This window comes from Peromyscus leucopus, chromosome 12 (genome assembly GCF_004664715.2).
Source record: "Peromyscus leucopus breed LL Stock chromosome 12, UCI_PerLeu_2.1, whole genome shotgun sequence".
Taxonomy (NCBI): domain Eukaryota; kingdom Metazoa; phylum Chordata; class Mammalia; order Rodentia; family Cricetidae; genus Peromyscus; species Peromyscus leucopus.
In genome coordinates, this window is record NC_051073.1 from 41,110,486 (window position 1) to 41,125,652 (window position 15,167).

Here is a 15,167-nt window from a genome sequence, read left to right on the forward strand (position 1 = left end):
GAATGTGCATCTATAGATCTCATCACAGAGGCAACCACTTTCTGAATTACGTATGCTTTTGCTTTAGCATGCAGTAATTTAGAAAACATATTAAAACTGAGAGGAAATGATACTCTTATTTTACCTTATCTCTAACATGGATAGATAAACAGCTGTATTTAATGACAACTGTGGGGGTCTCCGCAAACACCAAGACTGGCAGAGAACAATCCTCTTGAGGCAAGAAGGAAATCCGGTTCAGTGCATCTTAGCCAGTGTAGGTTCAAAATTCTAGAGTCTGACCTCAAGCAGTTTGTTTTAGCCATATTTAAGCACAGCACAATTTTGGAAAAGAAGTTTCCTGAGGATAATTAACTCAATCCCACATGTACAACAAAGCTTAAGACAAGCTTACAGTGAAACTCTTCCCAAAGTACATATGACCTCTTCCATAAAGATCGGTTCTATTGACTCAGAAACACGCTCAAGATAAGGGTTTGGAAAAGTGACTGCAGCAAACGTTAGTCTGGGGGATTCAGGTGAAGTGTGGCCCTTCAGATAGCAAAAGACCACCAGGTTATAAACTACATCCATTCCCAGTTTTCTGGGTGGAAAACAGGTAAACATCTTCTTCCTTTGAAGAGACAAGCCGGCGTGTTTAACCTTCCTGGTTTTCCTAGTGCTTATCTGTAAGTACGGGAACCTCACATCTTCAACAAACAACATCAATAGAAAGCCTGATAAATGCAAGTACTTTCCAATTTTTGCTTCATCACACACACACACACACACACACACACACACACACACACACATATAAACTATGTTCAGTCCTCATACCACTGAATAGTTTTTGCAGGGGTATAAATAGTCTACCACACAGACTTTAAACAATACCAAATGAGGAATAGCTAAAGTGTTAATCACAAGTGTTTAATCAGAAAAGTCTTTTTGATGTCATAGGAGGTACTTTTAGACACAATTTCATTATTTAACAAATACAATAATATTAGGAAACAGAAGACAAAATGCTCACATATTTTCATAATAATACAGGGAATTTCCAAAAGAATTTAAAGAATGTTTGTAGCAGCTACTTGGGGATAGACAGAGCACCAGACAACCTAAAGGGAAGAAGGTTCAAGTCATAGGAGAACTTCCATGGGAACATGTTAATTAAGAAAAACAACTTAAGGTATGAAGAATACGTATTTCTTTGAATCAGTAATCATACATCAACCACTATTTATGGAACATTTAACCAAACAACTATGCTGGTAGGAGTTAGAGACACATCAGCAAACATGAAACAGTTCCTGCTCACGAGAGACAGGAAGGAGAACCGATACTGTCGTTCCTTCTGAACCACGGCAAGAAGGGTTTGGCTATGAAGATGACTGTGACAAGTCTGGACATTAACACCCCACCCAGGCTCACGTGTGCAAATGCCCACAGCTGTTCTATAAGGCTGTAGGACCTGCTGGTACAGGTGGGTAACTAGGAGTCGGCCCTGCTTTTCATCCCTGCTGCTCTTTGCCTCCGGATTCAGCAGCTGTGTGAGCACCCTGGCAGCTGCCATGCAGCTGTTCTCTCGTTCCTGTTCCACCAAGATGGACTAAACCCTGAAACCAGAAGCTGAAAATAAACCTTTCCTGCCCTAAGCTGTTAACAACCTTTAGGCTTAAGTGTTAAAGAATGCTAGGCACTCTACCAAAGAAAATGGACAGAAACAACAACAAAAAAAATTAAGGAAACAGTAGCAGTAATGCCTACTCGAGGAAATAAAAACTTTTATTAATTTATTTATTTTACATCCCAGGCGCAGTTTGCCCTCCATCTCCTTCCAGTCCCTCCCCAAAACCCCCTCTCTGTTCCCACCCCCAATCTACTCCTCCGTTTCTGTTTAGGAAAGGGCAGGTCTCCCCATAAGTATCAACAAAACATGGCATATCAAGTTGCAGGAAGACTAAGCATTTCCCCTATGTATTAAGGCTGGGTAAGGCAACCCAGTATGAGGAGTAGAGTCCCAAAAGCCAGTAAAAGAGGCAGAGTCAGCCCCTGTTACCACTGTTAGGAGTCCCACAAGAGGACCAAGCTACACAACTGTCACCTATATGCAGAGTGCCTAGGTCAGTCCCATGCAGGCTTCCTGGTAGTCGGTCCATTCTCTGTGAACCGCCATGAGCCCAGGTTAGTTGATTCTGTGAGTTTTCTTGTGGTGTCCTTGACTCCTCCCTCTGGCTCCTATAATCCTTTCTTCCCCTATTCTGCAGGATTCCCTGAGTGATGCCTAATGTTTGGCTGCGGATTTGCATCTGTTTCCATCAGTTGCTGGATGACGCCTCTCTAATGACAGAAATTAAATTATTTATCCAAATGTCTAGAGTGATATGACCTATGACCAAGATAACACTGTACAATTAGTATATGGTGGACTATATGAAGGAGTTGAGATTTAATTTTTTATCTGTATTTTATGTGCATTGGTGTTTTGTCCACATGTATGTCTGTATGAGGGTGTCGGATCCCCGGAACAGGAGTTACAGACAGCTGTGAAATGCCATGTGGGTGCTGGGAATTGAACCCAGGTCCTATGGAAGAACAGTCAGTGTTCTTACCCACTGAGCCATCTCTCCAGCCCCAGGGGTTGAGATTTTATTCAATAAGAACTCTGTACGGAACAGAGCTAAAAGCCTCATGTTACATTTTGGCAAAGAATCTGCTGCATTTGTCTATGTCCTGAAACCTTGAGTAGCGATGAATTTAAAAGTAATGTATTAATTCTATTTGGCAGCAGAAATCTCAAGACAAGCCAGCGTGAGGGCTGTAGCATGATTACTACTGACTGCTCATGGTTAGGTCTACACTGAATGAGAGCAACAGACAGAGCAGGAAGATATGGAAAATGTGTTGTTAGTGGGAAAAGGAATGCATATGAAGTTACAGACAAGGCTGCTGAGTTGTTAAAACAATTTAACAAGCTGTACAGTTGTTAAAAACAAAACAGACAAAAACCTAGCATTCTGCATAGGAAAGGTACCAGGAAGGCAAGACCCACCTATGGAAAACTCTAGTGAAATGCAAATTCATTTTAAAGAAAGGAGCCTAAACTGAAAATGCCTCTGAAGGATTTACTTCTCAAAAACAGCTGCCATGGGAAGTACACATAAACCCCAGCCATGTATCAACACACAAAGGCTAATTCAACTGTGATCCAAGGCCTTTGGGCTCCATCTCAAACTGGCAGCACTGTCCACTTAGACTGGTTTTGCAGGCATGAAAGATGTAAGACTGCATGGCAGGGGTGGAATCCCTGCAAGGAGACCCTGAGAAGTCACTGCATAAAGTTTGAAAGTGAAGCCTAAGTTGTAATGGAGACCCTAGGATGTTGGAGATACCAAAACATGGAACACCTACTAAAGAAAGCTGAAGACACAGAAGGCAGCCAGTTCAAGACAGAGGCTCTGCATGCTGCAGGAAGCAGATCTGGAGTGTGGGTCTGCCCAAACCCTTTGATGCTGAGATGAATCCAATAGGAACCCCTGATGCCAGGCACAGAACTGCAACATTTGGCATCTACCCTGCTTGATTTCACATTTGCTTTGATCGGATCTTTCCTAGCTATGACCCCTTTCCTCCTTAATGGGATGAGAATGTTTACTCTGTGCCATTATCTACTGAAAAAATGTAATGTGGTTATGACTTTAGGGGCTCACAGTTAAATTACCTTAGTCTCAGAAGAAACTTTGGACCTTAGGATGAAGTTGGAACAGCTGAAGATTGTGGGGATATTTAGAGATGAACCTAATGCATTTCACATTATTAGATGAAAATGAGACTTTACAAGTCAAGGATGGAATAATATGATTTATAGTGATATGCCTTTGATTTATTTTTTATTTATGAGTGTTTTGCTCATATGTATGTCAGAAGAGGGTATCAGATATCCTGGAACTGGACTTATAGGTGGTTATGAGCTACCGTGTATGTGCTGGGAATCAAATCTAGGTCCTCTGCAAAAACAAGTGCCTTAGGTGATGAACCATCTCTCCAGCCCTCATAGTGATGTGTCTGAATGTCAAATTGACAAGACACAGAGCTGAAATGGTTAAATGTCCCTGTCAACTGGGTTTCATATCACTATGGAAACAGAGTTCTGGGTATAACTATAAGGCTGCTTCTAGAAAGGTTTCACTGAGAAGGGGGGATCTACCCTGACTGTGGGTGGTACCGTGCCATAGGCAGGAATCCATTAAAGAATAAAAAGGAGCAATCCAGTTGAAGATCTCATTGTCTCTTGGTGCTTCCTGACCAAAGATTCATTTTGATAACATTCCTGCCGCCTAGCCTGCCCTGCCACACTAGACTTGGTGGTGGTTTGAAGGATATTAGCTCCCACGGGCACATATGTTTGCTTAGTCCCCAGTGGAAGTGCTTGGAAGGATTGGAAAGTGTGTCCTTGTTGGAGGAGGTGTGTCGCTGAGGGTAGCCTTTGAGGTTTCAAAGCCCATGCCATGTCCAGTGCCTGTTCCTACCCCTCTCTCTGCCCACTGCCTGAGGATCAGGATGTAAAGCTCTCAGCTACTTCTCCAGGACCATGCCTGTCTGTCTGCTTTGCCGCCATGCTTCCTGCCATGGTAAAGGACTAAGCCTCTGAAACTGTAAGTGAGTTCCAATAATTGCTTCCTAAAGAGTTGCCTTGGTCATGGTGTCTCTCGACAGCAACAGGACAGTGACTAAGACACCATTCTTAAATCATTAGCCAAAAGAAACACATCCTTCCTCAAGGTGCTTCTAATCAGGAAATTAAGATAATAGTAACAAATATAATCTTAAAATTCACATGGAAGGAAAAAACTGAACATCTAGAGAAAGCTTGAGTAAAAAGAACAAAACTTGAGTATCACAATGCCTGATTTCAAGATATACAAAATGTACAGAGCCGCAGTGACTGAAATACCACAGGTATTGACATAAAAACAGACAGCTTAATGAAAGAGAGTATAGAGTCTACAAGGAAACTAATCCATTAAGACTGATTCTTAACAAAGGCACTAAAAACTAACATTAGAGAAAGAACATCCTCTTCAATAAACTGTCCTGGCAAAACTGGGTATATAAATGTAGGAGATTTCAATTTGACCTCAATTTCCCACAGCATACAAACAAAATCAACCTTAAGTGGATAAAAGACAGCCAGGTGGTGGTGGCACACGTCTTTAATGCCAGCACTTGGGAGGCCGAGGCAGACAGATCTCTATGAGTTCGAGGCCAGTCTGGTCTACAGAGTGAGTTCCAGGACAGCCAGAGCACCTTCAGCACTCTGAAAGCTAGCCTGTAAGGGTGAAGGTTTGTCAGTTTTCCTTTAGTTTCTTTTGTCTTTCGGGTTCTATCTGGGAGGTTGAAGGTGGCAGTGATTTGAAATGTTTCCCTGCTGCACATTAGTTACACCGCTTGAGGCGTTACAGTCAGGTCTTTGATCCACTTTTTTTCCCCCTGAGACAGGGTTTCCCTGTGAAGCTCTGGCTGTCCTGGAACTCACTCTGTCATGGTGTCTCTTCACAGCAATAGAAGCCCTAACAAAGACACATGCCAAACCCAGATGCCTATACTCCAGTGCAAAAACATATTCAATAACAGCCAGAACAATATATCTACACTGGAGCCCAGCAACCCTACTTCACTAGGCCCCAAGAAATGCAACATATCTGCAAAATAAGACAAGGACTTCAAAAGAGCTATAATGAGTATGCTCAAGGATCATAAAGAGGATACAAACAAATCCATTAATGAAATCTATGAAAACACAAACAGTGGAATGAAATGAAGAAAACTGTTCAAAACAGGAAAGTGGAAAGGGAATCACTAAAAAAAAAAAAAAAAAAAAAAAAAAACCCAAACTGAGGAGAAACTGTACATGAAAAACTTAGGAACTCAAACAGGAACCTCAGAGGCAAGCCTCACCAACACAATAAAAGACATGTTAGAGAGAATCTCAGGCATTGAAGACTAGATAGAATAACTCAATTCCTCAGTTAAGGAAAATGCTAAATCTAAAAAATTCAAGCACATCATGGAAATGCAAATCAAAATTACTTTGAGATTTCATCATATACTTGACAGAATGGCCAAGATCAATAAAACAAACAACAACTCATGCTGGTGAGGATGTGCAGTTAGAGGACACTCATCCATTGCTGGTAAGAGTGCAAACTTGTACAACCACTATGGAAATCAGTGTGCCAGTTCTTCAGGACGCTGGGATGCATCTACCTCATGATCCAGCTATACCACCCTTGGACATTCAAGACTTGTGCATCCCAAAAGACTCTACATTCGACTACAGAGATGCTGGCTCAACCATGTTCATTGTTGCTCTAGTTATAATGGTCAGAAACAGGCTGTCTTAGGGTTTCTACTGCTGTGAAGAGACACCATGACCACAGTAACTGTTACAGAGAAAAACATTTCATTGTGGGCAGCTTACAGTTTCAGAAGTTTAGTCCATTATCATCATGGCAGGACAAGGTGGGAAGCCTGGCAGCATGCAGGGAGACATGGTGCTGGAAAAGGAGCTGAGAGTTTTATATTTTGATTTGCAGGCAGCAGAAGCAACTCTGACACCAGGAGTAGCTTGAGTATAGGAGACCCCAAAGCCTGCTGCCATGGTGATACATTTCCTCCAACAACGCCACACCTACTCCAAAAAAGTCACACCTTGTAATAGTGCCACTCTCTAATAGTGCCATTTTCTTTCTAACTACTACACAGACTATATGTCCATCCATGGCTGAATGGATAAAGCAAAAGTGGCATATTTATATAATAGAACATTACTGAACTGTTAAAAATAAAATAAAATTCTCAGGTAAATGGATGGAACTAGAAAAAAAAATCATCCTGAGTGAAATAACCTGGACCCAGAAAGACAATATGGTATATATTCACTTATATGTGGATGTTAGCTGTTAAGTCTCAGTGACAATCCATAGAACCACTGAGGTTAGGTATAGAGTAAGGAAACAGGGAGAGGACAGATCTCCCTAGGAAAAGGAAAAAGAATACATAGATATGAAAGGATTGGGAGGAGGAATGGAATGGGACGGTCAAACAGACAGGAGGAGGGGAAAAGAGGGTGAGGGAGAGAATACAAACAGCTGAAACAAAGGGCCATTTGAGGGGGCATATGGAAACCCAATATAGTAAAACCTTCCTAGAACATACATGTATGAAGGTGATCTAAGTGGAATTGCCAAATAAAAAGGGAGATGGAGCCCCAACTGGACAGCTCTCATCACCAAATGACTCCTGTAGGTCAAGATGAACTACATCTAGTTGAGTTGTTGGCCAAAGGGGCCCCATGGGATACCCTAAACAATCCAGTCTATTGACAAGGCCATTGGCTGTTCTCTACAAAAAAAATAAATAAAAAGGGCCTATTGCTGAAGATAATGCCATATAACTCACTGAACAGGAAGAAGTTGAGTTGGTGCCCACCTAGAGCCTTCACTCCTACTGACTAGAATTTGTGGTACTGGACGGTACTCTGCACACTACCAGAGAAGAACGGTAAACGCCAACCCTGCTGTAAACACGGACCTACAATGGCAGCATGCATGCAGGATGCACGAGTGCAACAGTGGTACAAAGCTTGTGGAAGTAACCAACCAGCATCTGACTGGACTTAAGGCCCATTCCGTGAGGTAGAACCCTTCCCTGACAGTGCTCAGATGGCCATGAACCTGAGACTAGCTAGGCCAGGACCTAGGAGAAAACCAAGTACTATTGTTCTGCTAAAGGAAAATAGCAATAAAATGGCTCTTAATAACACTCTGCTATATTCATAGATCAGTGTTTTGCTCGCCATCAGAGAAGCTTTCTCCTGAAGGGGTAGAAATAAACAGAAACCCACAGCTGGACAATGTGCAGACTGTGAGAAACCTTGGAATACTCAGTCCTAAATGGGATGTCTCTATCAATTCCCTCACCTCAAGGCTCAGGGAACCCTGTGGAAGGAAGCAGAAAGAATGTAAGAACCCAGGGAATAAAGAACACCAAGGAAACAAGGTCTTCTAAACACAATAGGATTGATGCACATATGAACTCACAGAGACTGTGGTAGCACGCATATTCTTCTCTGACCTTCACATGCACACTCTGACCTCTGCCCTACACACAAAATAAATATAAAAAAAATTAACTTACATCCAGGCATGGTGGCACACACTTTTAATGCCAGCATTTGGGGGGCAGAGGCAGGTGGGCCTCTGAATTCAAAGTCAGCTTGGTCTACAGAGCGAATTCTAGGACAGTGAGGGCTACATGGAGAAACCCTGTCTCAAAAAAAACAAAAAAGAAAAAGAAAAAAGAAATTATCTTACTATCAAAATGGAGTACTTGGGGCATCTAGGGAAGATGGTGGGCTAGAAGCTACCTTCATTTTAGCCAAGGAAGGAGAGAATAAGAAATAACAGACTCTATTCCAAACACTGAAAGAAAAAAAGAGCTTCAGAAATCCAGAAAGGAAAGGAAATAGTATCAGAAGGTATGGAAAAAAAGGCAGACAACAAACAGATAAGTAAGATAAACAGTGTCATTGGGCTTCCTGGCGGGGGAGGGGAGGGTAGATATCACTTCCAAAAGTTGAGAGATGGGCAATCCTACCCTCAAATACATAGTCCCTTTTTCTACTACTTGATTTGATGACTGCTGCAGAAGGCATCCTGAGAGAGAACCTGTCATTAAAAACTGTGCTACGATGGGGGCCTGAGAAAGGTAACAACCACAGAGAAGACCCAGGGAAGCAGTTATAGAAGCAGCTGGCCAGGGGTTATCTTATCAACTGGAATTAATAGTCAAGACACTGAGGCCAAGAACGTATTAAACTCTAGAGCTAACTACTGTTGGCTGCTACAGAGTCCAAGAAGTTTGACATTCCAGGGATGTACCTGAGGCCCACATCTGCAACAGGAGGTTTTCAAAGTCCAATGTTCGCTGTTTAATTTTATGTCAACTTGACTCAAGCTAGAGTTACTGGAGAAGAGGAAGCCTGAATTGAGAAATGTCACCCTAGGGCTGGACTATAGGCAAGTCAAATGGGCATTTTCTTAGTGACTGATGTGGGAAGCCACAGCCCATTGTGGGTGGGGCCACCCCGGGGCAGGTGGTCCTAGGTTCTATAAGAAAGCAGAATAGACAAGCCATGGGGAACAAGACAGAAAGCAGAACCACTCCATGGCCTCTACATCAGCTCTTGCCTCCAGGTTCCTGCCCTGTTTGGATTCCTGTCCTGACTTCCTTTGATGATGAACAGCAATAAGGAAACATAAACCAAATAAGCCCTTTCTTCCCCAAGTTGGCTTTGGTCACAGTGTTCTTTTATAGCAACTATGATGTGACCCAGTTAGTAACCCTAAGACACAATGACATGTCCTTTACCAATAATGATCCCAGTGCTGCTATTGCTTCCTATAATCCTGACACACTAGGCAGACACCCTCCAACTAAACATTAGTTACCCTGGGAATATGACCTAGAGTATCCCTAGAGGGTGAAGAACATGCCTAGCCACAAGAGTTGCTGAATAATGTGCCTTTTAAACCACTGACTACAAAATGTGAATCAAGAATTATTATCAGTCTATAATCCTTACATTGTCAGCTAAAGCTTATCAAGATGTTGCAAATGCACAAAACAATTAGTAAAGACCATCTATAATGACAGAAAGTTACAGCTTAGAAGGAATCTTAGAGGACATCGAGTTCAAACCCTGTCTTAAATGTTAACTGAGACTTAACAAGCATCAAATAATCATTCCTGGTCACACTCTTTATGCATTGTATAACCCGTTCTATGTCACACGTAAATACCTATCTTACCTTTCTGGTGTTGCCTTAGAAGTGACAGGATGCCCATGGACACCTTTTTTGTTTTTGTGGTCTAGACAGATGACTTTATTTCTTAGGCTTCTTGTCCACTAAGAAAAAATAAAAAAAACATTTTGATAATAAATATAATGATATGACTAAAGGCACTTGTAATTTTACTTAGATATTCAGGACAATCAGCCAAATTCCTTTTTGTTTATTAATTATTCTTATGCATATGAGTGTTTTGTCTACATGTATGTCTGTGGGTCACTTGAGTGCCTGGGGCCTGAGGAAGCGAGAAGCCTGTGTCAGGTCCCCTGGAACCGGAGTTACAAATGGTTGTGAGCTAACGTGTGGGTACTTAGAATCAAACCTGGGCCCTCTGCAAGAGCATCAAGTACTCTTCACTACTGAGTTATCTCTCCAGCCTCCCAGCCACATTCTTACTAATACACAGAGAAAACTAAATGCGATCTACAAAATACCTCCCTCTTTCCAAGTACTGAAATACAAATATACCAAAAACAGTAAGGGGACATTTTAAACTATTAAAATTAATAAAACTCAAGACTGAGATCACAAACCTTAAATAACAATAATAATTGCAACTGTGTTAGCAGGAAATGGTAATGGGTTAAGAGAGTAGGCCAGTGGTACAATATTTCCTAACATGCACAAGGCAATGGGTTAACTTATGCATGTTTAAGTACTTCATTTTGAAATATGTTATATGATACAGCAAAATTATCAAGTGCCAGGTTAAATAATGGCTCTGGCTATGGAGTAAATATATTTATAACAATTAGAAAAGATTAAAAGTGGTTCTTTGTGAATTGCTGCATGAGGAACAGCAAGACCCCTTATCAAGGTTTAGGTTTCTTAGGACTGGAAGTTAAAACTTGGTTTATTAGTTGAAATAGTACACATGCCTGTTAACTCTAGTACTCAGGAAGTGGAGGCAGAGGATCAGGTCAAGGCACCCTCAGCTACACAGTGAGTTAGGAGGTCACCCTAGGATACATGAGACTCTGTTTTTAAAATGAAAGAATAAAAGAAAATTTAACATATTTTGTGGACTTAAGCACATTAGTTATTTTTATTCTCTAGGTCTTTGTTTCCCTATTTGAAAACAGGCATAATGATAATAATAACTACTTTATTCTGTGAATGTGTGCGTGCATATGTATGTGTATGGCAGGAGAAGTGGTGCAATATGCAAGCACACACCTGTGTGCATATGTGGAATATGTGTGTGTGTGTGTGTGTGTGTGTGAGGAGATGTGGTGAGTATGCATGTGCACACCTGTGTTCATGTGTGGAATATGTATGTGTGTGGCAGGAGATGTGGTGAGTATGCATGTGCACACCTGTAAGCATGTGTGGAATATGTGTGTGTGTGGCAGGAGATGTGAGCATGCATGTGCACACCTGTGTGCACATGTGGAGAGCAGAGGTTGTAACTCACTGCCTTCCTCTACTGTGCCCCACCTTCTGTGGAGACACAGTGTCTTTACTGAACGAGGGACTCAGCATTTTAGTTAGGCTGGCTGGCCAGTAAGCTCCAAGGGCTGTTCTATCCCTGCTCCCCTCCTCCCCAAAGCTGAGACTCTGGGCATAAAACATCACTCCTCTTTTACGAGGGTGTTGGAGATCTGAACTCTTGATACTCGCTTGCACAGACAGCACTTTTCACCCACTGAGACCGTTAGCAGCTCCTCTGAAAAGATGTGACATCATCTTGGACTAAGTTTTAATGACTTACATACGCTTCATCTAAAAGATATTTGTACATAGTTGTAGTAACATTGTTCATAATATTCAAAAGATGAAAGCAACTCAAATGTGCATCAAGATATGAAAAGTTAAACAAAAAGAGGCGTATTATTTATGTGTAAACACATGTACATTTAAATAGTAAGCCTTACAGAAAGAGGAAGCTGCTGAGCCTAGTGGTATATGTCTGCAACCCCAGCATTTAAGGAAGTGAAAGCAAAATGGTCACGAGTTCAAGGCCAGCCCAGCCACGTGGTAAGACCATGTTTCAAAACATTTTCTTAAAAGGAGTTTCTGAAACATGCTACAATATGAGCAAGTCTTAGCATTAGTCTAAGTGAAATGAAACAGCAATAAGAAGACAAATATTGGATAGTTCCATTCAAATCACATACTTTTTCCTGATAACCAAATTTATAGACAGTGGAGTAAGACTGGGGTGAGAAAACCATACAGAACTATTATTTAATGGGTACAATATTTCGTTTTTCAAGATGGATGGTCTTGATAGCTGAACAACAATAAAAATGTATGAGATGTCACTAAACTCTTAAAATGATTAGGGTGCATGAAGAAGAACAGCAGCCCCCATGACTTGTGGGTTGTCCTGCTTATCTAGGGCTTTAGGATGATGATCTCAGCAGTCAGTTGTAGTGACTCAGTCCACAGCTGTGGTTCCAGTGGGAACCAGAAACATTTCACAATCTTACCCAAATACAGAGCAGTTGCTTTGGGATAAGCCAGGAAAGCAGGGTGGGATATTCCTCAGGACCGCATGAACCATCCCTCACATCTGACCTACACAGCTGGTGCATTTGGTGACATACTCAAATGTCATCTCTTCCAAAGGAGAACTGAGCAATTAAAGAATATGGCATCGCAACTGCCAATGTGAAAGATAAAAAAAAATTTGACACTAATTTTAAAACAAAGGGCTTCTCTGAAAAACTTCAGGATATCTTCACTGAAGTTCACCTTTGTCTCAACAACTTAGACCATGACCAGCTTCATACCTCGGTAACCGAACACTTTTTTCTGGACATGGTCTGGGACCTGAAATACGATATTCTCCTCCGCTTTGTGGAATCTTTAGAGCCAGCCCAGGTGGTTCAGGTTTGATGTTCAAGCCTAGAGAGCCAAAGCAATGTGTCTGGTCAGGTCACCATACACCTGCACATGAGCAGACTTCGGCCATCTATGACCTAATGGTATATGGTGTATGGGTAAGATGTGCTCAAGGTTCTTCTGGAGTATGCTGTGTTTGAACCTGATGAACCAAATGGAGCTGGAGAATGCATGGTAAGGCTCTGCTCCACGGGCACCCCCTCAGCAGCCTATCCGCAAGACACTGGTGATTCCTGGTTCTTAGCTGAAACCACAAAATTAAAAAAATACTGAAAACTGCAAGAGAAAAAAAAAGTCACTCAGAAAATAATACCAACAACTGACAAATAGGATCTCACAAAATTAAAAAGCTTCTTTGATGTCAAGGAAACTTTTATTTTTTGAGTGTCATGTATGTTTCGATCATATTTACCCCAGCTTCTCTACGCACTCAACCTCAAGACAGTCCGTGCTGTGTGCAAGACCAAATATTCTTGACTGTGTGGTTTTCTAGTGGAGTGTGGCCGACTTCCTAAGAGCTGCACTCACTCCTAGAGAAAACGCACTCTCCCTCATCCAGCACCTAACAGTTCCCAATAGCTCCGCAGCTAGGGGTGGGATTGTGTGCTCGACGACTCCTCCACGTGCTGGGCTTTGATCTGGTTTGGGTCTGCACAGCTTTCATGCAGGCCGCCATAACCACTGTGAGTCCCTATGGGCAGCTTCCCTGCTCTGCCTACAAGATAACGTCTCCTTGTAGTCATTTTACCACCTCTGGCTCTCGACCCCTTCCATGATGGTCCCTTTAGGCTAAGCCATCACTGCGGGCATTGCCACTGCTCTTGGTTACCCTCCAGAACTTGATGGTAACACCGATTATGAAGACACCCATGACACTGAGTCATAAAACATAGCAAAACCAAGCTGGTACTGACCTAGAAGCTTCACCCCTTCCTGGTCAGCTTTCACTTTCAGAAGAAACAAGGAACCATTGATCTTTGTAGCCACCATATGACAGCCTTTCCCGCACTACCCTGCTGTGTGAATTCTGTTCCCATAGAACTTTGTTTACTCCCCTTGGAGGAATGCCTCTGCCTGCCCAAGGAATGCCACAGGCAAAATGTCCCCGCTCCTCAGCAGTTTAGCATGCTCAAGGGCCTCAGGCAAGCAGCCCCCACTCAGCCATGAGACCTGTATCTGAGCACGTCTGGTGATAGTGAGGAGAACTAGTCCGTGTGTTGTTCACTGTTTCTCTGTGCCTGCTTTGAACTTCGAGTTTCCTGGAATAAAAGCTGCACAGAATGCTAGTAAAGGCACTCTGATGCTGCACAACCCAGAGTCCCCTTGTTCTGCTGAGTCCTGAATTCTATTGCAATCCTTGGCAGTGGTCACTGGAGGGTTGTGAGAAATCTTACCTAGCTGTAAACCCTGCAAGCTGCAATAATGACTGGCCTGTCAAGACATGTTCACTGGTGCAATAGTGGCCTGAACATCATGGGAGCAATCAACCACTTTCCAATGGACTTTAGATCATCATGGGAGCAATCAACCACTTTCCAATGAACTTTAAATCCTGCTCCACAAGATGAAACCCATACCTGGCACCATTATAAGGCCAAGAACCGATGGCCAGACACATCATAGGCACCCAGGGAGAATCTTCGACTATTATGCTACTCAATGGGCACAGTGATAAACCAACTCCTAATGACCTACCATGATAGCTACTAAGAGATACCATCTCTCAACCTTCATCCGACAAGCTTCTATTCGCAGTAGATGTTGATTACCCAGAGACCCACAACTGACAAGGGGCAGAGAATAAGACACTGCAGAATTCCAAGAAAATTTTTATTCAAGTAAAGAATCTACAGAATGGGAGACAATCTTTGCTAGTTACATATCTAACAGGATTAAGATCTAAAATATTTAAAAACTCAAAACTTCAAACAAGAAATCAAATAATTCAGCTGGGCAAAGTAGCACTGTCTCTAATCCCAGCAGTTAGGAGGCAGAGGCCGTAACTCTCTATAATTTGAGGCCAACCTGGTCTACATATCAAGTTCTAGACCAGCCAAGGCTACACAGTGAGATCCCATCTAAATAAAATATCAAACAACTCAACTAATAAATGGGCTGATGAAATACAAAGTTCTCAAAAGATAAAATATAAATGTCCAATAGTCACATGAAAAAATGTTCCTGGTCATTAGCTATCAATCCAAATTAAAACTCATTGAGATTCCATTTGACCCTAACCAGAATGGCAGTGATTAGGTGTGGTTAGGCAAACGAAGAAGAACTGTAAGCAAAGATGTGGACAAAGGGGAGTCACCGCTAGTGGGGAGAGCTAGTCTGGCAACTCTGGAGGTGAGCACAGAACTACCATATGACCCAGCTGTTAGCATCCTGCCCTCATTCGGGCACATGTGCAGCTTGGGG

The 15,167-nt window shown here is 42.2% G+C and overlaps 1 protein-coding gene and 1 pseudogene across 7 annotated transcripts in view; one reads left to right on the forward strand and one right to left on the reverse strand.

Annotated features, from left to right (window-relative positions):
* Positions 1 to 15,167, reverse strand: part of Senp7 (SUMO specific peptidase 7) — a 108,284-nt gene that overhangs the window by 65,549 nt on the left and 27,568 nt on the right. For all 7 annotated transcript variants that reach the window (XM_028867510.2, XM_028867514.2, XM_028867513.2 and 4 more), the window contains one exon: positions 9,858 to 9,955. In XM_028867510.2, the coding sequence (XP_028723343.1) occupies positions 9,858 to 9,955 (98 nt within the window). The remainder of the gene's footprint in view (positions 1 to 9,857; positions 9,956 to 15,167) is intronic.
* On the forward strand, positions 12,397 to 13,008 carry LOC114691927 (annotated as a pseudogene).